The sequence below is a fragment of the Barbus barbus genome (assembly GCF_936440315.1).
Source record: "Barbus barbus genome assembly, chromosome: 49".
NCBI lineage: Eukaryota > Metazoa > Chordata > Actinopteri > Cypriniformes > Cyprinidae > Barbus > Barbus barbus.
In genome coordinates, this window is record NC_136727.1 from 4,728,747 (window position 1) to 4,754,215 (window position 25,469).

Sequence of the window (25,469 nt, forward strand, 5' to 3'; positions counted from 1 at the left end):
AACCCAAATAATATAAATAAAAACTATATAGACATTTAAAAAATAGTAATAATAAAAAAAGAGACTAAATACACAACAAAGTTAATAAAACTAACTAATATTAAAAAAGGAAAATAAATAATAATGATTTAAAATGGTAAAAACTACAATATCTTAATACTAAAATAATTTTGCATTTTTTGTACTGTAAAAAAAAATACAAAGATTTTATTGCAGTCTGCACAAATAAAGGACAGTATAACAAATACTATAATATGAAATTATGTATGAATATTTTTATATTTTATTTTATTTGTTCTTCATTCATTTCAGTCATAACATTGTAAAGAAATGTGTTAACTTGCATAGATAGATAAATGCCCTACAACAGCCTGTATTTTCTGTAAGAAAAATATCATATGTTTTGTGATTAAATGTGGCATGGACATTCATGACAGATTTCATGAACTTTACTCTTGTTAGCAATTAAAATAGTTTTAAAAAAGTACATTTGGTGACCAGTTACAGCACCTAAAAATGCACACTTTCCCTTAGTAATATAATTTAAATCTTAAACCTTATTAAAAGAACACTTTCTCAGTGCAGTGCATTGAACTTTTTACCTCTATTGTTCTATTCAAACACATGCACATTGTCCAACTGGTTCAAGATTAAACACGCTTTGTGCCAGGATCAAGATTTTGGGACCGGGCATGTGTCAAATGAGGCAAAGCCGCCCTTTGGACCAGAGCTTAAGGTGTTAGATCAAATGTGAGTTGTGGCTTGTAATCAAGGTTGGCGGAGGAGTTAATCAGTAAACAAAGTGGTTTAACATCAAACTCATACTGTAAAATAAACATGATATAGATCACTGTAAAAAAGGACGCTCCCATTCTGAAAATGTGCAGATGGCATGACATGTCTGGCGGTGTCTTGCATCATATTTATAATTCATGTATAATTATAATGACCTCATATTGGTTTTATGACCACATACTGATTCACTGCATGGAACACTTGTACTTGACAAAGTTAGAGATCATTATTTCAGGCCAAATACATTATGTTTCACTCCCTCCAGGAAATAAACGACACCGTGGTTCTGGTTACTGATGGATTTATTGCTCTTGTCATCCTTCACATCACGTTCACCATCAATGAATCCACCGTCAAACTACAGTATAACAATGTAAAGATTTGTTCACATACACTATAAAGAGGTAAATACAAATACACTCGGGAAACACAAACGTAATACACATACCTCGCTGGCTGCATATAACCAAGAGGGAAATGAGTTCACTTGAAAATATCCGGTTCAAAAAACAAAAATGAAAACCATCTTTTTTACTTCTTCACTCAAACACGAGTAACTTTGTAATACACACACAGAGAATAATTTCTGACCAAATATGTGTTTTTCCTGTTGCACCTTTTTTAAAAATGTCCGAGTGCAACGCAAAATGTACTTTAGTTCCTAGTTAACATCGACACTCAATATTCATGATTGAATTAAACAAATATAACAAAAACATGTTAAATAACAGAAAAATAAGTATAGCAGTTATACTCCCACCAAATGACTATTTTGTCATTTAACTTCAGAATTGAAATCCTTTCACACCTTAATTTCAACCATAAGTATGCCTTAAACCTTACAGTAACAAAATACTGTATTTATGAAATAGCAACCATAACCTTTATTCTGCTTCAAGCAGTAAAACTGTCTTTTGTACAGGCCTATCAAGGTAGACTGGCTTGGAAATGCGTTTTCCTTGGCTATCTAAGGTCGAGTCACTAATTAACAGTTTCACCTTTCGAACCATTCCATCAGTGCTTGGATATACCTCTGTTACCCTGGCCAATCTCCATTGGTTACGTGGAGAACTGTCCTCCTGCAGGATGACAATGTCGTTAACCTTCGTATTTCTCTTCTCTTTCTGCCATATTTGTCTTTGCTGAAGATTAAGGAGATATTCCTTCTTCCACCTCGACCAAAACTCGTTTGCCAAAAATTGCACTTGGCGCCATCTCTTGCGCAAGTATAGATCCTGACTCACAAACTCACCTGGAGGTGGGAATATTATGTTAGACTTCATCATAAGAATATGATTGGGCGTGAGAGGTTCGAGGCTTGTTGGGTCATTTAAATGCTCGGTTGTTAGAGGTCTACTATTTATAATAGCCATCACTTCATACAGAAAGGTTCTGAGCGAGGCACTGTCGAGTCGTTTAGCAGACTGGTCAAGGATTGCGGTTAAAACACTTCTGATCGTCCTTATCTGTCTCTCCCAGACGCCTCCCATGTGGCTTGATGATGGGAAGTTCATTATGAACTCACATCCATGTTCCTTTAACTGTTCATGATCCAAATTCTTCATTGCATTCATGAACTCTCCTCTTGCACCTACGAAGTTAGTGCCTTGATCACATCTCAACTGTCTTACATGTCCGCGTATCGCGATGAATGCACGCAATGCGTTGATAAAAGCATCTGTAGTGAGGTCATCAAGCATTTCAATATGTACGGCTCTAGAGCACATACAGGTGAAAATAAGACCATATTTCTTTAGTTCCTTCCTTACGTCCTTCACATAGAACGGTCCAAAACAATCTATGCCACAATATGTGAAAGGAGGTGTCATTTCCATTCTTTCCTCTGGCAAATCTGCCATTTTTGGATCTTGTGTGTTCCTTCTGTATTTTCTGCATGTTGTGCACTTGTAAATGTGTGAGGCAACTGCACTACTGCATCCTATAATCCATACTCCATTGGATCGTAATTCGTTGGTAGTTATTCCTCTTCCTTGATGATGCATCCTTTCATGGTAGTGCTTAATAAGCAATGATGATACATGGCTCTTATTTGGCACTATAGCAGGATACTTGACATGCGGATGAAGAACAGATCTTGTCAAACGTCCTCCAACCCTAAGCACCCCATGCTCATCTACAAACGGACTCAGTTTGTGTAGTTTGTTTACTTTGTCTTTGGGTTTTATTTCCTTGCCTTGCTTTATATCTCTGATTTCACTGCTGAATGCTTTCCTCTGAGCCAACTTGATTATAAACAGTTCTGCTTCTTTTCTTTCTTCGATACTTGTAGCTCCACTTACTTTATCTTTGATGCCCTTGATCTGCTTAGCATGGCGCTTTAGAAGAGCGATAGCCTTGACAGCTCTTTTCCAGTCAGAGAACTTTGTTAGGCGGTCTAGCAATGACCTCTCCTTCCTCACCTTGTTGTTGAGCACCAGGGCCTTTCGAAGTTCCGGATCATCATCATAGACTTCTCCCACCCTAACATCTCCTCTGGGTAGCTCTCTTTCCCATAAAAAATCTGGGCCAGTGAACCAATTTGAAGCAACAAGCTGATCTGCGGAGAGACCTCTCGACGCATAATCCGCAGGATTATCTTCAGACCTTACAAAGTGCCATTGTTCAGGATCTGTAGTGGACTTGATTCTTTGGATTCTGTTCGCTACAAACACATGAAACCGTCTGGCATCATTGTTTATATAGCCGAGGACGACCTTTGAGTCAGTCCAAAAATGTTCTTGAAGACCCTCTATTTCCAGCTCATTTCTGAGCATAACACTTGTTCTTGCTGCAACAACTGCAGCTGACAACTCAAGCCGTGGAACTGTGGTTATCTTGGTAGGAGCAACTCGTGCTTTACCCATGACTAGAGTGCAATGAACATCTCCCTTGACGTCGACTGCTCTGAGGTAAGTACATTGCCCATAACCGATGACGCTTGCATCTGAGAAGTGGTGAAGTTCGTACTGCTTGACATCCTCGAAGTTATCTGGGATATAACACCTTCTGATCCTTACATTAGATAAGTTTCGAAGATCATGTAGCCAGATTTCCCACTGTGCTCGCAGCTCTTGTGGGAGTGGTTCATCCCAAGTTACTTTGTCTCGACACAGTTGTTGTAGAATCTGCTTTCCACGGAGAATAAAAGGCGCTACAAACCCCAATGGGTCGTAGATAGAAGCTACTGTAGCAAGTACTCCTCTTCTGGTATTTGGGTGTTCCTTGACAGTCACTCTGAACTGGAAGTCATCAGAGGATACACACCATAGAACGCCAAGAGCTCTTTCCATGAGTGGCTCTCCCAAAGCCATATCCATGGCTTTGACACTTTCAGCACACTCGTCCTTCGGTATTGATTTCAATACCTCCTTGCTATTGGAGATAAATTTGTGTAGTCTCAGCTTGCCTGTGCTGCAAAGCTCTCTCGCTTCCTTAATCATTTGGATTGCTTCAGCATCAGATGTTGTGCACACGAGTCCATCATCAACATAAAAATTCCTTTGGATAAACTTAACAGTGCTTGGGTTAAATTTATCCTGACCTTGAGCGGCTAGATGCTTAAGTCCAAAATTGGCACATCCAGGTGAGGAAGCTGCCCCAAATAGGTGGACCTTCATCCGAAAAATTGAGGGTGGAGACTCTAGATCACTGTTCTCCCACCATAAGAACCTTAGGTAGTCTTGGTGCTCAGGCCTTACATGGAACTGGTGAAACATTTTTTCCACGTCACACATAATGGCAATCGGGCCTTTGCGAAACCTACAAAGAACTCCCACCAAGGTGTTTGTGAGTTCCGGACCAGTAAGAAGTTGGTCATTCAGTGACGTTTCTTGGAACCTTGCTGAGCAATCAAAAACCACTCGTATCTTCCCAGGCTTTTGGGGGTGGTATACGCCATGATGGGGAATATACCAGACTGGTTGATTGTTCAGCTCTTCTTCAGGGACCTTTTCTGCGTCGCCACGAGCAATGATGTCTTTCATAAACCCCAAGTAGTCAGTGCAGTATTGCTGGTCTCTCCTGAGCTTTCGCTTCAAGGACATTAGACGTTGAACAGCACATGATTTATTATTTGGTAGATTTGGTCTTTCTTGTTTGAAAGGTAAGGGCATTTCAAAATGACCGTCTTGCTTCTGTCTGATTCCGTCTTTCAGTTTAGCCAAGAAGCGAAGATCTTCTTGAGAAAAGGTTACCTCTTCTCCACCTCTCTCACTGAAATCAGATTCCAACATCTTAATTATGTCATCTGGAGTGACCATTTCACTGACCTGGGTATTGCAAACATAGTGGACTTCTCTTTTAAGCTTGACCATTGCATTCAATTCAGGCATGACTTGTTTTACGATAATGCGATGACTTACTCCAATTGCATCACCGTAGTGTTCACCTGGGTCACCATAACTCACTATGCTCCAACCTAAGTCTGTCTTCTGAGCAAATGGCTGGCTTTCCTCTCCACAAACGACTTCTCGTGGCATTAGAGCTTGTGGGCAATTGTATCCAATCAACAGACCAATTTCACAATTCTTTTGAGGCGCGATGTGGTCAGCAAGATGCTCCAAATGCGGCCATGCCTTTGCTGTCTCAGGAACTGGGATGTGTGTGCGATTAGCAGGGATGAAGTCACGAGTGTAAACTGTTGGCACTGTTAACCTTTTAGAGGAAAATAGGCCCCTTATTTGTAGGCTATTAAGTCTTTTACAGTGAATGATTGTCCCCTTTGATGACATCGTAGATAGTTTTAACTTCACTTGTTCAGTGTTTGTATCAAGAACATCTGCCACTTCATCAAGAATGAATGAAGAGTCACTCTGTGTATCTAACAGAGCATAGACGAGAACTTCCTTGTCTGGATCACTTTGCGTTGACACATAGACAGGTACTATTGCCGACGTCTGTGTGCTATTAGTATCTTGCACAACTCTGTTAGAGGTTGTTTCCCTTGTAACGTCTTGTGGTTGAGTTCTCTCCTTAGATTGTTCTTTCTTTAGTTCATGGTCCCCTTTTGAGCGTTCTGCGTGCAGGCATGTGGGGTGCCTCTTTGAGCATGAATCGCAGACCATCCGGTTACTGCAGCTCTTAGACTGGTGGCCAGGGCTCAAACAGCCGAAGCACAGTTTTTCACTTTGTATAAATTTTACACGGTCAGCAACTGGCTTCTCTCTTAATTTGTAACACTTGTGTAAGCTGTGTCCTGGTTTTTTACAAAACACACACGTCACCATTTTTCTTTCACTGGTGTTTGTTGTGAAGATCTTGGCACCTACAGTTTGGTTCTTAGGGATCATAATGTTCTGGCTCCTGATCCTTGCTTTATCAGACTCAATTTGTCGTAAAGCATGGAAGGATGTAATGGGGTTGCAAGCGATGCTAGCCTCCATTGAAAGGAACGTCACAAAATAACTGAAGCTTGGGAACCTTCCGTGTTCAAGTAGATATTGTGTGGCTGTTCGGTTCCATCCGGAGCTTAACCAGTCAGGTAACTTGGCAGCAAGTTTTTGATTCTCAATTCCATCATTAAGAATGTGGAGACTTTCATTATTAGCCATAGCACTTTCGCAACTGCGTAAAAGGTCCACAAATTTCCTCAACTCAGCACTCTCCTTTGAAGCTAATTTTGGCCATGCATGTAGTTTGTCTCGGAAAGCCTTGGCAATTACAAAGGGTTGGCCATACCTTTCATTGAGCAGATCCCATGCTGCATTGTATGAATCTTCTGAACCAGCCAAAAAATGACCTTCTAAGGCTTCTCTAGCAGCTCCTCCGACATATTTTTGAAGGAAGAAGACTTTCTCTGGAGTTGGAATATTCTTTTTCTCTATAAGTGTCTGAAAGGACGATTTCCAATGATTAAACTTGAGTGGATCTCCACTAAAGATTGAAGGCTCTGGAATGGGTAACCTGTTTGCTGTCATAGCTTCAGCTAAGACCTTCACCAGCTCTCGCATGTCATTTTGGAGTTCACTTCTTGGAGTCACATCTCTGAGTGGTGGTGGATGCTGATCAGCAAAACTCGCTTGATTGATTATCTGCATATCAGTAGGCATCTCAGCTTTAAAGTTTTGTGGTACAAAGTCTTGGGTTGGATAGAACTCATTTGCATTGTACACTTGAAGCTTTGCTTTGGCTGCATTAAGCCTCTTCAACTCTTCCAAACGCTCAAGCTCTCTTTTCAAATTTTCAACTGACCTTTTTCTTGCAGCATTCTCTTCATGCTGACTCTTTAATAGAGCAGCCTCTTGTCTTTCTCTTTCTATCTTGCGTTCGATTTCTTCCTTTTCTCTTTGAAGACGGCGAGTTAATGCAGCTGCTTCTTGGTCTTCAGCTATCAACCTATCCTCAGCTTCAAGTCTCTGCAATTCTGCTTGGTGGCTTTCTTGTTCACCCATAATCTTCAATACAGCCTGTGTATGCGCATACTCAGCAGCAGCTTCTTGTCTTTTGGATGAGGATACAGAAGAGTGAATGGAATTAGACTTAGAATTACTGCCCTGAAATGAAACACTGGAGGTTGAAGACGCAAATACAGATGAAGCATCAGGCCAAATAATCTCCTCCTCATTTCCTTGAATTTGAGACTGTGCATTCTGTATTACAATTCTGGTGACGGATGCACATCTGTCCAACTTGCGTCTCATGTCATGAGCTGGGCTGTCAATCTTTCGGTATTCATCATACACACTGTTCAGCTCAGATTCTTCTCTTTGAATACCTTTAATGTGTTCTTGAAGGATATCACTGGGATTTTGTTTGATTACAGATTTTTTAGCCACCTTAGTCAGAACCTTCCAGCGTTCATAAATACTGTCAAAGCGAAGTAATAATCCTTTCACCTTTTCCTTCTGAAATTCCTTACCCTTTTCTGTTAATGTTCGATCTCTTTCACTTCTACGAGGCCTTACAGGCTGTACTACTTGTTGTACAACGACAGACTTCTCTGACCCTTGTTCCTTTTCACTTGTTTGTGACATCTTACATTATCTGGGAAATTGCTGTACTCACTTAACATTAGCTGTGTAATTAACAGCAGAAAAGTTTTTTTTTTTTTTACAAAACTGAAGTGAACAATCAAATTAAATTAGGTCAATGTCCTTTAGATCAACCCTTCAATTAAAGCAAAACACTGTACAGGCTTAGTCAATTACACTTGACAAGATGCTTATGGCCACATTTAAGTGAACATACTTAGAAAATAATAAAAACTTCAAAAAACTGAAAGATATTGGCCAGCTTAAAATGTGCACAAAATAATTCTCCTTCAAATTGTCACTTACTTTCTTCAATAGACAATATCAATAAATTTCCCTTATACAATTTAAAACCACAGGCATTATTAAGGTTACAAAACAGTCCTTTGTAGTGTTCAAACTTATTGTCACCTTTCAGAACACAAGCGTAAGTGTCTGACTTATGGACGTCTTAATGAAACACTGATGAGCTGCAGGTCCTTAATGTTAAACATGGGCTTATCTGTATAACGTTAGTTCCCGTCTTGCCGAGTTGTAACACAGCAGGTCCGGGCCGAGCACGAGCAGGTTCGGGAACGTTGACGCAGTCGAGTTTGACTTTCACTCCCTCCAGGAAATAAACGACACCGTGGTTCTGGTTACTGATGGATTTATTGCTCTTGTCATCCTTCACATCACGTTCACCATCAATGAATCCACCGTCAAACTACAGTATAACAATGTAAAGATTTGTTCACATACACTATAAAGAGGTAAATACAAATACACTCGGGAAACACAAACGTAATACACATACCTCGCTGGCTGCATATAACCAAGAGGGAAATGAGTTCACTTGAAAATATCCGGTTCAAAAAACAAAAATGAAAACCATCTTTTTTACTTCTTCACTCAAACACGAGTAACTTTGTAATACACACACAGAGAATAATTTCTGACCAAATATGTGTTTTTCCTGTTGCACCTTTTTTAAAAATGTCCGAGTGCAACGCAAAATGTACTTTAGTTCCTAGTTAACATCGACACTCAATATTCATGATTGAATTAAACAAATATAACAAAAACATGTTAAATAACAGAAAAATAAGTATAGCAGTTATATTATGTACATGACATTTTGGGAGGAAATGTATAATTTCAATATAGAATTCAAACTGAAACTCTCAAATAAGGAAGAATAAGGTTCCAAAGAAGCAGAAGATCTTGATGGTGAGACACTGATGGTGGGAGGAGGGGAAAACAGGATAACGACTGCTAACAGTCAAGCTGGGACTTTAGTAAACACAAGATTCTGTCAGTAATGTTAGACCTGGCTCTCCATGCATGCCTCGTTCTCCTTTTCTTTATCTTTTATAAAAGTACTTCATATTTATATCTATGAAACCAATGAAAGCCAACATTACATGAACAATGACCTTATTCAATACCCGTTCCTCTTCCTATTGTGCGTGAGTAATCAGTACACATTCCTCAAATAAAAAAATGTCTTTGTAAACTTTGTGCAATTTCATAAAATTTTGTAAAAATCCTTAATAAGCTGATTTAGATAACAGTGTCTCCAACATTAATCGCGTCAGATAAATGTGTCTAGATTTTGATGAGACATTTGTCATTGGCAAAATATATTGTATGTGTTAAAATTTAGTCAATGAACAACAAATTAAAAGCAAAACAAGCCACAATGGAGACTAACGCCAAGTAAATCCTAATTAGTTGTATTTTGGTTGCATATAAAACATTAAAAAACAAATCAATTACAGTCAATTCCAACAGTGGTCAAGACTGGAAAATGCAAAAATCTGCACAGGCTAATACTACAGAAAAAAACGGAAAAACTTTACATGCTTTCTAACATGCAAACTAAAATGTGCGCTGTACCTTTAAATGCTCAAGAGCCAGGCTACAGTTGAGGGCTGGGGTGGATGTGTGTGTTTTGTGGGGGATGGGTTCCTCTCAAAGGCCTTTGCTATAGAAACAAATCTGTGACCTATGCTGTAAACTTTGGGTGGAAGAGGTGCACAATCACGTCCTCTATTTCTCTCTCAATGACATGTCATGGCATGCAAGACCAGAGGCATGTCAGACTGACTCATAACTGTTTGACAGGCCGAGTGAGTTATCAATACAAACTAGCATGTTGCCATGATCCAGAGTGTTTTTACACCATCAAATGTCACTGAATCATCCTGCAATGTAAGTGTGTGCTTTAAAAACAAAGCATTTTAGAAAGTAACCCAACTTTTTTCCTTGAAAATGGCTATATGTGACCCTGTAGCACAAAACCAGTCTCATGGGGTATATTTGTAGTAATAGCCAAAAATACATTATATGGGTCAAAATTATTGATTTTTCTTTTATGCCAAAAATCATTAGGACATTAAGTAAAGATCATGTTCCATGAAGATATTTCGTGAATTTCCTACTGTAAATATATCCAAATCTCGTTTTTCATTAGTAATATGCATTGATAAGAACTTCAACTTTAAAGGAGATTTTCTCAATATTTCGATTTTTTTCAACTTTAAAGGATTTTCAAATATTGTCATATCCTAACAAACCATACATCAATGGAAAGCTTATTTATTCAGCGTTCAGATGATGTATAAATCTCAATTTCGAAAAATTGACCCTTATGACTGGTTTTGTGAGTTTGGAGATGAAAAAGTTATTGATTTAAGCAGTAAGGTATATTTAAACATATTTATGGCTAAAGAGTGTGGTTAAAAAATAGATGTTGTTGCGCTAATCTAATTCACATTTACATATCTGTCAGACACTATTATCCAAAGGGACTCACAGTGCATTAAAGATACATTTTTAACATTTCATTAGCAGTTAACATTATAAACACGTACATTTTGCTTAAATCAATAACCTTTGTTCACACTGCATGTTGCACTAAAATCATCAATGTCTACATCTACATTTATATATTTGACAGACACTTTTATGAAAAGTGACTTTCAGACCGTTCAATACATTTTTAACAGTTCATTAGCAGTTGGTGCCATCTGAGGCTATGCTACGTTTTGAGTATAATTACAGCTAAGTTATACATTCTTTAGTAATCTTTTCTTGTTTGCACTGCATAGATGTTGTTGCACCAAAGTAATTGATGTTTACATTATGTATATGACTTTTATCCAAACTGCGTCCCAAAAGACACACTATACACTATGTACTGTATAGTGTATGAATTTTATTAGGTTATTTTGTGTCTGATAGCCCTTCCCCTCTCTCCTTCCACACTTAATTTTTATTTAATTTTTTTTTGGTTATTTAAGTGCATCATCCGGGCATTTCTAAGTGCACTTTTTCATTTTGGATTTTCAGTGTGAACGCACTATTTGCGCTATTTATACTGCAAAAGCCATAAATAGTACACAAGTACGCGATTTGGGACGCATCTACAGTGTGTTCAAGCTATGTTTGTAGCAGTTTGTTGACAGTAATCACTATAGCATTTGATGCTACAACCATTGTGAGTATAATCACAGCTAAAGGAGTAGTTAACTACATTCTTTAGCCATAAACATGTGCCTTGTTGCTTAAATCAGTAACTTTTTGTTTGGTTGTTTTTACCCTGCATAGAAGTTGCTGTACTAAAGTCATGGACATTTATAATTATGTATCTGACAGACACTTTTACAAACTCAAAGGCCGTTCAAGATATATTTTTAGCAGTTAATTAGAAGTTAGCGCTATACCATTATAAGAATTATTGTTTACTCAAGGAAAAGAAGAAATTGTTGATTAAAGTCACTATTTTTATTTTCTTTGCGCACAAAAACTATTCTTGTAGTTTCATAACATAATGGTTGAACCACTGATGTCACATGGGCTATTTTAACGATGTCCTTACTACCTTTCTGGGTCTTGAACATGGTAGTTCCTTTGCTCTCTATGGAGTGTCACAAAGCTATTAAAATATCTTTATTTGTGTTCCGAAGATGAACGAATGTCTTATGGGTTTGGAACGACATGAGGGTGAGTAATTAATGACAGAATTGTCGTTTTTGGGTGAACTATCCCTTTAATTACATTCTTAACTTGTTGGAAAAAAAGAGTTGTCTTCCAGCCTGGTCATAGCTGGATTGCAGGCTGGTTTTAGAAGGCTTTTGACCACTTGCTGGCCTGGCTGGTCTTAGCTGGTCAGAGCGGAAGACCAGCTGACCAACCAGCGGAACACTGACCTGACCAGCTCAAACCAACCAGAAATACCAACCAGCATGACTAGTTTTAGCTGTTTTTATTTTTCTCAGCATGGAAAAATGTACCTTATTGTTTAAATCAATGACTTTTGCATTTTAAGAATATTTTCCTGTTAGCGGTTAACGCTAACTGCTAATGAACTGCTAAAAATGTAGCTTGAATGCACCGTGAAGGACTCAACCCATTGATTAGGATAAAAGTGTCTGTCAAATACATAAATGTGAATGACTTTAGCTGAACAACATTCACGCAGCGCAAACAAGATCTGTTTTTCTAAAATAGCAACAAAAGCAGCATAGCGCAAAAGCAGCAGATAAGGTGAAGGCACGACCCATAGGCTGTGAATGTGTGGGTCTGGTCCATTCCCTTCCCCCGCTGGCAAAGACGCTGCGAGCAGGATTATTCAGTGAGATAATGATATAAGAGAACACTCAATCCCAATTGCCTCTCTCCCTCCTGCTGGCTCGCTCTCTTCCTCTCGCACGTAGCTTAATCTCCTAACAGGCCCAAAGGCTGCGCTTCATGTTTTACGCCCCCTCCCTTTCCCTCTATATCCTATCCTATCCTCTCCTTCACAGACGTCTCCAACAATAAAGTGCCTCCTACACCCAATATTGAGCAAATCATGCGACAGAAACCGCCCCGTCTCATGCCGATGATCTGTCTCTGTCAGCCTGAAGAGGTTTGAGTGCTGGTGTTTGATCAACGGGACTGTTTTAGTCAGAAATGCACAAGCTTTTGAAAGTAAAATGGGGTTTTTCATTGTCAGAGAGGAAGAAAGTGTTGACCTTTGTGCATCCCCTCACTTGTATATGACTTTAAATGAAACATAGATATCAGGAATGTAGCCTTTATGCATTACATCAGAACTGTTTTATTTTGCGGTGTTATTTTACAATTATTTATACGCTGTAAGAAAAAAAAATCCATAGAAAAAATGTGTCCTGGCATTGGGCCATATTTTTATAGTATTTATTAATATTTTGAATTAGCTTTTATTTTTTGATTTTCAGATTTAGTTTTAAATGTAATCATTTAGTTAAGTGTGTGTGTGTGTATTTTTGGTGTTTTGCCTAGTATTATGTTACAATCATTATTATACTCGTACCTTTTGTTCTTTAATATTTTGAATTGCTTTTAGCTTTGTTGTTTTTCATTTAAATGTTAAGTTTTGAAATTTTGTTGTATGCATTTGTCATTTTTATTTAATTTCTTTATTTTTAAAATGGGTATAGGTAGTATTTATAAAGTTTTAGCTTTGGATCTGTTTTTAGTTGTTTTAATACTACAATTGATTGCTTCTGTTGTCCTCATTTGTAAGTCGCTTTGGATAAAAGTGTCTGCTAAATGACCAAATAATAATAACAATATATAAAAATGTTAATATATTTTTATTTCAGTTTTAGTAATTTTAGTACAAGATTTCTAGTTTATTTTATTTTTATATTTTATTGGATTTTATTTTCAAAAAAATTAAAAATTGTAAAATTTTCAATTAGCAAAAAACAGACCGATTTAATGGTTTCAATAACAATAAAACTGTTGTGTAACAATACCACTGTCGTGTCAATGCTGCCATTTTGGATTCTCCCTCTGTGACTTTGTACCCAGCTGCTGTTATGTTTGACGTCATTTTATGGATGTGATTCTCACTTCTATAAACGAACCACTTTGATTCCAAGAAGACAATCTGACGGCATTAATAGTATTGTTAGGTGAATCCCTAATATTTCTAGGTGTTTCCCTAAAGGCAGTGTTAAGGGAAGCATCCCTGTTGCTGTTTCTCATATCTAGTTTAATTTGGCCAGAGCCATATCTACAGAACTAAAAACCACATGGTTCATGTAGCAACATGCTAAAAACCTTCAGAACATCTTAGCAGCTGCATATAGCAATACTGGTAACAAACCACAACACAGTGTAGCATTGAGAAAGCAACTTCTACACGGGCAAAACAGTTGGCTGGAGAACATTTACTTTGCATCTATAAAGTAAATCGACACATTTCAGTGCATTACTGCTCACTAACTGGTTTTAATGTAAATGGTTTCACTAACAGGCCAGTGACTGTATTATTTTAGGTGGTTCCTGTATGTTTAAGGCATTTTCGAAATGACTCATCTAATGTCTTCCACAGGAAACAGATGCTTTATTACGAGCATCACAATTATTTAAAGTCAGTCATTTAAAGGAGTACAATTACGATGTCCGGACAGTAAATCAGCATCAGTTTAAAGGCATTTAAACACTTAAGGTTACAAACAAACGGGTAGGAAAGTTTACAGTAAAACTGTAAAGTAACACATTTATGAAAGTTTACAGTAAAACTGTAAAGTTACACATTTATGAAAGTTTACAGTAAAACTGTAAAGTAACACATTTATGAAAGTTTACAGTAAAACTGTAAAGTAACACATTTATGAAAGTTTACAGTAAAACATTAAAAATGTACATGGATGATGTTGCTAGATCATTATTTTTTTTTCTTTTTAATTGTTGCATTGAAATGTAGAGAATTTGACATTTAATTTCTAAAAAAAAAGTCAAATACAATAATACCATTAGATATAATGCAGCATTTCAACTCACAGCCCTCAATTTTTGGCCTTTTGTAGTGAAAAGTTACTAGACTCACTGTCATCACTAATGCATAGCTATTAAATAAAAAAGGTAATTATTTGGAAATAGGGTAAAGTAAAATATGACAAAATACAAAGAAACTAAATTAAATTCTAACTCAATTCAGTTTTTTACTAAAATTATATGGTTAAAATATGGTTCATCACGAAAACAATGCAAAATAGAAGAATTTTTAACACAATTGCATCTTTAACACAAAAATTCAGTACAACTTTTACAAAATTATCCTCGTATCTTTCAAGTATACGCTTTTACATTGAGAACAACACTACAAATACACATGAAAGCTTGAAATGAAGACATTTGTAGCTTTTCAGCTTTTCTAACTGTTACTGTGCAACAAGATCCACCCGTACAGTGACACACCCCTTAACTAACTATCTGCCTTTGAATAACTAAAACTCAAGCATATTAAAACACTGCTAATTTTGGTGCCAGTCGACACACCCCCTTTCCTTCTTTTTTTATATTTTGCCTCATAGCTCATTTTTGTGTTTGTGTAAAACTAAGGAGGGCTGGAAGAGGGGTATTTTGATATCACTCGGTGCAAAAACAGACATTCCTGTTGTCACACACTAACCTGATTAGCCAAAGCAACAGCAAATCAGAGAGCAGGAAGCCTTTAAAATGGCCGTTGATGACAGCCCCTCATATTAGCCTCGTCCTATCGTGGAAGACGCCGCTGTTATCCGAGCCTTATGCTTGGATGTGAACAGTAATAGTTATAGATCCAAACAAGTCCTCTTTGAGAAGTTTGGGGGCAGGACAGGGTGGGATTTGAGGAACAGAGGGAGGAGTGTTTGGGGTGAAAAACACACAAGGCATTTTAGTATGGAAAAGTACTGATTTTTAAGAGTTTTTTCATAAGTAAACCCATGACAGATCATTGCAAAGTCTTGCATAATAGCATCTGTTGCTACAGACTGCAGCTATACATCAATCAGTTCAATCCAGCAATGCTAAAGCTAATATTTTTTTGAAAGAATTTTCACAGTTTGTGTATTTATATAAGATATGAAGTCCAAAGCAGCTCAATATGTGCGTAAAACCTCAGTTTACACTTGCAGGCACTGTGTGTCTGTATGTCATTTGGGGGAAGGGCTGTTATTCTAGTCGGATGCAGGCTAGTCACGTGACTCTGCCTTTTTGAGCTGGCTGAGGCATTAGTAACAGGTAACTGTGGAAGCTATTCCCACTATGAGAGGAATTTATGAAGTAAAATGTAAATATTTCATACCAGCACACATCTGGTTCCAGCCCGCTCAAAAATTAGCCTCCCTTTGTCATAAAAAAACAAGTGTTTATTAATATCTGTCAAACAGCTTGCTAATCTTTTCTAACATAACTGGTGAAAAAACAAGAAAGAGACTTTAAAATGTGCTCAGTTAATGTTAAAATGGAGAATGAAGAACTGTTTTTTGGCTTACCATCCCCCATTCACACATTAGCATTACAGTTAGCATCACAAAGCCTAAATGTGAGATCAGCTTTGGAAAATAAATGCTGCAAGTAGAACCAAAATGGGTTTTACATAGCCATTTTTAACCTACACAAAGGACTATTTGCTAGCTCATTAGAAAAACATCTACTACTGGTGCTTTAACAGATGAAGACACCAAATGCTAACCTGAGGAACAACATAAAACTTCCTTAATCTTCATAGAATCACATAGCAACTCAAGAATCTTGTATATCTGTGCTAGAAACATTATGTCAGATCATGTGTTTTGTTGAGGAGAGGCGAGTTATTAATTTTTTGATTGCGTTTTTAGAAAACCAGGTAAAAACTCCCACAAACATACATTGAAGGATGAACTTGAAAAAACCCTTTCTTTTAAAACCCATTAGCGACATGCTAACTACCACATTTAACATTCTTGCTTTAGCAACATGCTAAAAATCACTCAAAACATCTGAACATGATGACAGAGCGCCTTCCATTTGATCTAGAAAGTTCCAGCAATAACAATGATCAAAGCTGATGGCCAAAAACAGGACTTGGTAACACAAAATCGCAGTTTTGGGGGACTTATGTCACCGAAGAACAGCTGCTTCTTTCCTTCACGGGCGACACCAGTTGTGATGTCACAGTGAAATCGGAAACCACAGCATCCTGTTTATTCAGAGAACACAGTATGACTATAGTTCAGAGCCACATACGTGCCGCTTTGCCTATAGTGATCAAAACCACCATCAATCAAACACGTAGTCAATGGTACAATGATATTCTTGAAAACACACACACAATATGTATGATAGCTGGGCAGAGCCAAATGGTTCCTGTAGATTTATTAAGGGTTTTATCAGTAGACGAAAATAACAGTGCGAGATTTTTTGCTCGAGTGATTGCATGTTTCATTCTTGGCCTTTGCACTGGCTGACGTTAAACACGTTCACAGCCAACTTGCCTGACTTTTTGAAAATTTCACAGTCTAATCAAAATCGCGATTTAAGTGAGGCATGCTTCAATTTTTCCAAAATATTAATTTGAACTACAATAAATCCAAAAAGTTACAAAAGCTAAAAAGTGAGCAGTCTCAAAAATATATATATGTGTGTGTGTGTATATATATATATATTTTAACTTGTACACATATGCAAATTTTAACTTTCATTATAAGATATGTATTTCATATATTAGATATATTTCTATGTGAAAACATGAGTCTAAATTACAAAAATATATCTGTTATCAAAACCTTACTGAATAACCTGAAATCTTTAAGCATTTTTGGAAGTTTGCACAAGAGTAAAGTAATAGTAAAGGCTTCTGTTACCCTTTTGCACTAGTAAGTGGAAACTGCTTGAGTCTGCAAATAAGGGTAAGAATAAACACTAGGGGTCAAATATCACTATCATTAGCCAAAATGGTATCTAGGACAAGGTTGAAGAGATTTCACTCACTTTTGCGCATAAAAATGCATTTTTCCCCAAATGTAAGATAGTAGCTGTCGACACTGTGCAGTCTTTTCTAAGCGACTACATGCAAGAATCACAACAAATAACAAAAAATGTTTGCATTTGCATGATCTACTGTGCAGAACATATGTGTTAATCAATCTTTAATGTGGCTTTAAAAAGCACAGAGTAGGTTTTCTAGAAAACAACTTTGTGGGCTGAACCTGTGGTTTGGAGAAAGTGAGTGGGGAATGAAAACAAACACTAAGCCAGCTGTAATAGTCATGAAAGTATTATCACACCACCCTCTAGTGGTACAAACCAGCATTTATTCTCAAATCATTTTAATCATACAAAGAGAATATGGATTAGATACTGTTATTTTGAATAATAATTACATCTATTAAACAGAACAGGAAAAAACTGGTCATCTTCTGAGTAAAGAATGTCTTTGAATACTTGAAATTGTTTAGGTCTTCAGTGAAGGCCTCTGGTGTCTTTTGGCATCTCTGTGTTTCTTGCGACACTCCTGTTGGGGGGAAAACAGCTGTAATTCAAGTCATAAATGCAAACCAAATTTCAGTACTTTTAAATGTCACATAACCGTTTTAAACTAGGATTCCACAATATGTTTCAAGCAATGGGACGGCACAATAACATGCACAAACTATAGTGCATTTACAGTTTACTTAATGTTGGAGGGATAATGAAACATTTAGCTTTGGTTGAAGTGAAATGATGACTTTTATTAATAATTTTTCCATATGAATCAGATCTGTGGTACCTCTCTGAGCGACGTCCTCTTCTGTTCCCAGGTTTCCTTCTGGTCTTGTAGTTTTACACTTCTACAAAACATTCCTGGCCCCTCTGAAGAAAAGAGATTTGTACATGGAGTTTTTGAAAGCACAACCTCAAACTGGGTCAAGATCAAACTGGCCACAAGATCTGGGGCTTGATCTGGAAATGATTGTCCTCATCTTCACTGTCAAACAGCTTGCTGGGACCTGGCCTGCTGTTCTTCTGCGGAATTATGATGGAAACCTGAAGAGCAAATCAAAGAGTTCAAGAAAATAAACTTCCAATTCCAATCTTGGTCCATATTTGCCTTTTCTTTCAACATGGACGTTTGTTGATCTTCATCAGATACTGAATCGTCCTCAAAGAGGCTTTTTTTCAAGTTTGTTGATGGTTGTCCTGGTCTGCTTGTGATTTCATCCTCATCTTCATCCTCAGAATCAAACACAATGTGTTTGCTTTTGTTTGCTTTTGCTGCGTCCTGAAAAACGTCATGTTAGAGTAAGTAACACTAACCCCCGGTTTCACAGACAAGGCTTAAACCCAGACTAAAATGTAAGTCTGAGCTGTTTCAACTGAATGAAAATTACACTGATTGATCTTAAAATATATATCAATGCCTTTGTTTTGTCTCAAGATGGACACTAGTAATGTTTTTTCTAAGGCACGATTATAAAGATTACTTAAATGCCCTAATTGAACTATGGCCTAATCTTGTCTTAGTCTGTGAAACCAGGCCTAAAAGATTCAAAACAATACAAGACCAATTAAATTTTCAGTGAATTATGACTTTAAATTAGAGACACAATGATATTAAAATTTAGGCCACAACAGATAAGCCAATTATCATTGTATAATTAATATTTATGTACAATAAATCAATGAACTTCACATAATCAAAACATATGAAAAATACAAAGGCAAACATGGACAACATTTTTTGTAAAATAATGAAGTTTACAAAACTAAAATATGTATTTTTGATTTATTAGCAAAGTTTTAGTTACATAACTTGAAATGTTTGTAAACCTGATGAAGGTCATGTGACTGAAAAACCTTCAACTTTTCAAGTTTTGCAAGCCTTAGCACTGTGCAGGATTTTTTCTTTATTATTTATTTATGAATAAATAAATAAGATATAGCCAATATAAAACTTTGACTGTATTTTGTCTGAATAAATAAAAAATAAAACACTTTAAACTTAAAAATCACTTATTTTAAATTCTACACATCAATTTAGGCATCACAGCATTATAATGTACAATACATTAGATTCACTTTTTAAGTTAGATGATGACAGAGGTAACAAGCATGAAAAATTAAATATAAGATATGACTGATACTATTAAATTAAACAAAATGTCTAAAAAACCACCAATAACCAATAATTTACTGATTCATTGTACGTCCTCACTTAAAATACTTCAAAGTATTATGGACTACTTCTACTCACCATGTTAGAAAGAGCACCTTGAATGAGTTTCCTCTGTTCCTCCAGTGCCGCAAGACGTTTCTGGTTGTCCCGCTGTTGTTTCTTAGCATCTATCACAGTTGATAGAAGAACTATTTGATGTGAAACAACATTCTCCTGAATGTTCTTCTAATTGTCAGGCTTAGAATCTTTTGTCTGAGTTCTGGACTTCTCATCATCACTAGTTTCCGATTCCTCACTAGAAGAGTCACTACTGGAGGATCTGGAGGCCTTCGTCTGATTGGGTTTGATTGATTGATTTTTGCTGATTGTGATGCTGAAGACCTTTTAGAAATGGAGACTTTAGCATTATCTTCTTCCTCTCTGCTTTCTGATTCTTCACTAGAAGAGTCACTGCTGGAGGATCTGGAGGCCTTCGTCTGATTGGGTTTCACTGGGGTCTTTGAATTGTTAGAGCTAACAGTCTTCATTTCAGTTTTAGAGATGGTTTTTACAGTTTGTGCAACTGAAGGTGTTTTAGAAGTCAAAACTCCAGCACTATCTTCATGATCATCTTCCTCGCTACTTTCTGATTCTTCACTAGAAGAGTCACTGCTGGAGGATCTGGAGGTCTTTGTCTGATTGGGTTTGTTTGGGGTGTTTGAGGTATTAGAGCTAACAGTCTTTAGTTCGGTTTCAGGGATGGTTCTTACTGATTGTGACGCTGAAGATGTTTTAGAAGTGAAGACATCTTCATTTCTGATTCTTCACTAGAAGAATCATCTTCTGAGATGGACGCTATATTCTCAAGTTTTTTTGAGGCTGTTTGTATATTTAAAATGGATCATTTCGGTTGAGATAGATGGTTTGAAGACTGCGGTTGAATTGTATCTTCTGAGATGCTTTGTTCTTTCAATTTCAGGTCTTGTTTGAGTCTTTTAGGAGATTCACAGTTTATATTTTGGGCGACTCTTTTCAGGCTGGGCTCTGGACCTCCAAAGAGATCCTTCGTTCCAATGAAAGCAGGAAGAGATACAGTGTTTACCTGATTCTTCTTCTTCTTACTTTCTTTCTCAGTGGTGTCGTCTCCAAGAAGAGAAGTGAGAATATCTTCTGGGTTATTGCCTGTTTTTTTGGGTGGTGCATTTGGGGTCTTGAGTTCGTCTTTGGGTTCTTCTACACATTCATCATCTGAAATCACCTCTGTTTTTTTAGCTAGCTGCTCCAAGTCTGCTAGGGAAAGATTTGAACGGTAGCAGTTCCCCATCATGGCTTCATAATCAGGATCTACACTAACATCATCAGATGCCTCGTCGCTACCATGATCAGATTCAGATGAAGACTTGGTTTGACTGGATAATGTTGGGGAATCTTGAGTAACTGGTGCAGATTCAACTTGTGTTTTTTGGGTCTTTCTCCGAATGACTATTTCATCAGTGTCCGCAGAATCATATTCCTCATTGTCTTTTGATGAAGTTAGCAGGGATATTTTCAAGTCATCTTGTTCTACTCCACCCCAGAAAACATTAGACTTGACAACAAAATCATCTCCTACCACCTCCAGGTTGCCGTCGTCATCCTCTGTTGAGGTTTGTTTAGGGTTCCTCAAATGTTCTTGAGCAACCAACATTCTGATTTCATCGTCAGAGTCGTTGTCAAAAACACAAACAGATTTTTGTTTCCCTTTCTTTACAGCGGAGAGTCCATTTTGTTGGATCGCCACTTTGTTTTTGTATCCAGTGGCAGCCGCATTAATTCCATTTCTCTGAGCCAAATTACTCAGAAACAAACTCAAGTCTATGTTGGACCTTTTGGGATACGGTTTCTGCTTTGGAAACTCTCCTCGCCTTTTCTTACTGATTTCATCATCTCCACCTTTAATCTCCCACGTCAGCTGGGACACTGATGTGACGTCATCCGCAGCCTCCAGTCTCTTGATGTTGTGGCAGTGTTTGGATGGATCATACTTAAAGACGTATTCAAGAGTTAAGGTTAGATAGTGAATTACATTGAAAGTATGATGATTCTGCTCTTCATAATGATCCCAGAATACAATTTTTTTTTTAAAGATGGTACTTCACTACAAAAAGCCAATGTCAAAAGACAAGAAAGGGTGAAGATGACAGGTTAAAATACACTGAAGTGTGCATGTTGCAATATAAAAATGTAGATTGAAAAATGCATCTGCTTGTTTTAGATTATGAACACCTCAATGACTTGTTCCTCCAAGCAAAATGGCACTTGCAAACATATCTGTGTCAATGCTTTTAAGTCGCTAAATCTTCCTAGAATTGTAACATGGAAAAGGATATGTTGTTCTTTCCTTTACACTTCAGATTCACGACAGGAAGTACCCTCCCAAATTTACTCACGACCCAATTCTGGAAGAGTGGACAAACACAAAACCAATGTTAAATCCGCATCTGTTCATTTTTACATCTGGACAAAAGTTTTTAGCAAAAGAAAATGACACAGACCGTATGGCCGGGAATTTCAGTTCCTGGAACTGCAGCTTTCATGTGGAAATTCTCAACGCCGGCCGCTTTAAACGAATCCACTAATTTCTCCTGAGGGATGATCTTTGGTGTCTTGGCCTTTTCAACGATTTGCTGTCGTTCCTATGCAAGTCTGGAAAAAAACCCATACAGAATGAATATATATAGTAAACAGTTTAACCAATATTTATTGGTTGAAGAAAGTTTTTACCCATCTATAAAGCTTTCTTTTGCCAACTGAATAAGCAAGGTTCCACCTTTCCATGTGGATTTATTTAGGATGCCTGAACCTGTATAAAAAAGCAAATGTACAGATTGATTTACTGCACAACAAAGAAAGCAAGAAAGAATTTATTAAATGACTTTACATACATCTTTTGTATTCAGCATCTGTGATGTTTATGTAGCCAAATATTTTCAGAGAAGCTCCTGCAAATAGATCACAAATATATTATGCATAAGTAAACAATATTGAACAGATACCCAGTTACAGTAATAGAAATATTGCATTAAATTCTGTTGCATTTAATAGTCTTTTTTGGGGGGTTTTATATAATTTTTACCATTCTCATCATTCCTTGTTATGATTTCCACATCTGACACATCCCCAAATTTTCCAAATCTGTCTTTGAGGTCCTTCTCAGACACAGTGTGTCCGAGACCACCGATGTACAACCGTTTTATGGCCAGATTTCATGCAACCGACCAGTTCTGTGTACCATCAAAACACACATAATGAACCACACAGAAGTCAAGCATCAAAAAATACAATCATAGTATTGCAGAAATTTACTGACACGTAACAGTGATGGACTCAACATTATATAACTATTGTGGGTAAAAATTCAAATGTTCAGACAATGATTGTTGCTCAAGGGGGCACAATTATTTAATTATTATGAATTTTTAAAAAACGCATTATAATTGTAGATACTAAATTCCTAAAGATTATGCAGTACTGTACCTATAACTATGCCTTGTACAAATGTTTTAACTGCATTGCAAACAGACAACATACAAGTATCAAATTATGTAATTTTTTATATGAGACTCATGTGATTATTACAAAAGTACAGACTGTATGATCCTAATTTCTCAATACTTTTGAGTCATACTTTAGCATATCTTCGTTAAACAGTTCCTAAAAATATTCCATAAGGCAGAATAAAGGTATTATCATAAACTCAAAACAGACTACGACCATGCCAAAGATTCACATGTACACATACTGATGTTACACTGTAACTGTTCCACTGTGACGCCATGGACGTGTTTTTGGTTCTTGCGAATGTAACTCAACGCTTTGGAAAGTTCCATCGACAAAACATACTCACCGAATAAAGAAAAGCAATATTAGACAACTTCTCAATTTCTACCATACGCGATCATAATTATACGAAGAAATCAATGTGTTATATAAACACGTCACTTCATAATAATGATTTTTAGATGAACATTTAAATGCTTTAGGGTGTACGGTTCACCCCTGCAGTTCTCATGTGGTATGTTCCGTGTTGACGCGGGATTTAGTTGAATCAGTCAGAATCGAGAAGTCGCAGTATTTACCTTCAGAAGAACATTAAAGTAAGTTTATTCCTTTAAACATTGGATTTAAGCTTGATATAAGTTCTACACAAATTATTAAATCCATATAAGAAATAAAATTCATATTTATATTACAACTTTAGATTCTTTTTTACCTTGTCTTCTTGTTGATTCGTTAAATCGACCTCCTATCATCTGATTTACTCTCAAAATATCGTTATGAAACTATATAAAGTAATATAAAGGTTTACAAATAACATATGGGCAGCTGTTAGGATAATTGTCGGTTTGTGATAATTTATAAACGCGTTTATGATATGAATCTCCAACAGAGTTTAATGACAGATGCAGTGAAATTAGTTTGTTGTATATTTTGTTGAAATTTTATATATTGGTTAGATAAGTTAAGGTTTTTGACGTTTTGAGCTGATTAATTAGAACCTTTGCATCATATTAAAACAAAACTGGCATTCAAATGTTATTATTTAGGCTAGTTTTGTGTATATCATGTAGAACATGAAGTTATTTATCTTTATCTGTCTCTATATATATATATATGTATTTTTTCATACTGTTTCTTGGTAGATTGAGGAAGATAATGGAGCAGAAATATGAGGAAGAGATCCAGATGCTCCAGCAGGAAATTGAAATGCTGGAGGCTGAACAGGAGGAGACTTTACGGTCCATTTTCATAGAGCATGGAGATCGACTACAGCAGAAACTGTTAGTATGAGCTACCTTTCAATGGATTTTGTTCTGTTGTCATATAGCAGCAGCGTAAACTGGACAAAAACAGGCAAAAGCTAACACAACAACAACCACAACAAAAAACGTACTGTCTTTCTGTGACGTAAAAAAGCATATTCGCAATGAAAATGTATTACTTGTAGACTGGATCAAATGAATTACATTTTTCTTTCAGAAAGTCAGTCTATGAGGGAAGAGGAGGAGCACAAAAACACACTCTTTCAAAGCTTATAACAGACGTCAGAGAGCTGGAAAAAAACCTCAGACGACAGACAGAAATCAGCGGGATCGCTCTAAATGAGTGTTTTGTGAAGACATTGCACAAAAGTGAGTCTTTTGAAATTTGCTTTTAAATATGAAATAATTTATGTGAAAAATAATTTAGGTTGTATATAAGGGTTATTAACTTCTGTTGTTTTTTCAGGTGAAAGAAAACTTGTACAGCAGCTCAGACTTGCAGGTCACAGCAGTGTACTTTTGTTCCAGGTTGAATTTGCAGTGACTGAGATTCAGGTACAAAGAAGCAACAAAATATTTATGCATGCGCTTAATAGTATTAACACAAGTATTATTTATTACAATTAACATATACCAGTGTTTCCCACAGACTTACACTCTATTTGTGGCGGCATACAGTGGTGTGAAAAAGTGTTGGCCCCCTTCCTGATTTGTAATTTTTTTTGCATGTTTGTCACACTTTAATGTTTCAGATCATCAAACAAATTTAAATATTAATCAAAGATAACACAAGTAAACACAACATGCAGTTTTTGAATGAAGTTTTTTTTATTATGAAGGGAAAACAAAATCCAAACCCACATGGCCCTGTGTGAAAAAGTGCTTGCCCCCTAAACCTAATAACTGGTTGGGCCACCCTTAGCAGCAACAACTGCAATCAAGTGTTTGCGATAACTTGCGATGAGTCTGTTACAGCACTGTGGAGGAATTTTGGCCCACTCAACT

General features: G+C 36.8%; 2 protein-coding genes across 2 annotated transcripts in view; one reads left to right on the top strand and one right to left on the bottom strand.

The window, feature by feature from the left end:
• Positions 1-8,214: 8,214 nt before the first annotated feature.
• LOC306867205 (nucleolar protein 8-like) lies at positions 8,215-22,907 on the bottom strand (the record flags this gene model as incomplete). Its single annotated transcript, XM_079412796.1, is given in 13 exon segments — positions 8,215-8,469; positions 18,298-18,380; positions 18,497-18,554; positions 18,619-18,789; positions 19,762-19,850; positions 19,949-20,443; positions 20,623-21,694; positions 22,032-22,100; positions 22,197-22,337; positions 22,341-22,347; positions 22,426-22,504; positions 22,587-22,643; positions 22,778-22,907. Coding segments are annotated over 13 exon segments (2,706 nt in total), but the record flags the coding sequence as incomplete, so codon positions are not given.
• An 841-nt stretch (positions 22,908-23,748) lies between these two features.
• Positions 23,749-25,469, top strand: part of LOC306867871 (centromere protein P-like) — a 61,018-nt gene continuing 59,297 nt past the window's right edge. The window contains exons 1-4 of the mRNA XM_079413804.1: positions 23,749-23,798; positions 24,345-24,482; positions 24,682-24,833; positions 24,931-25,019. Of these exons, the coding sequence (XP_079269930.1) occupies positions 24,358-24,482; positions 24,682-24,833; positions 24,931-25,019 (366 nt within the window). The 5' untranslated portion in view covers positions 23,749-23,798; positions 24,345-24,357. The remainder of the gene's footprint in view (positions 23,799-24,344; positions 24,483-24,681; positions 24,834-24,930; positions 25,020-25,469) is intronic.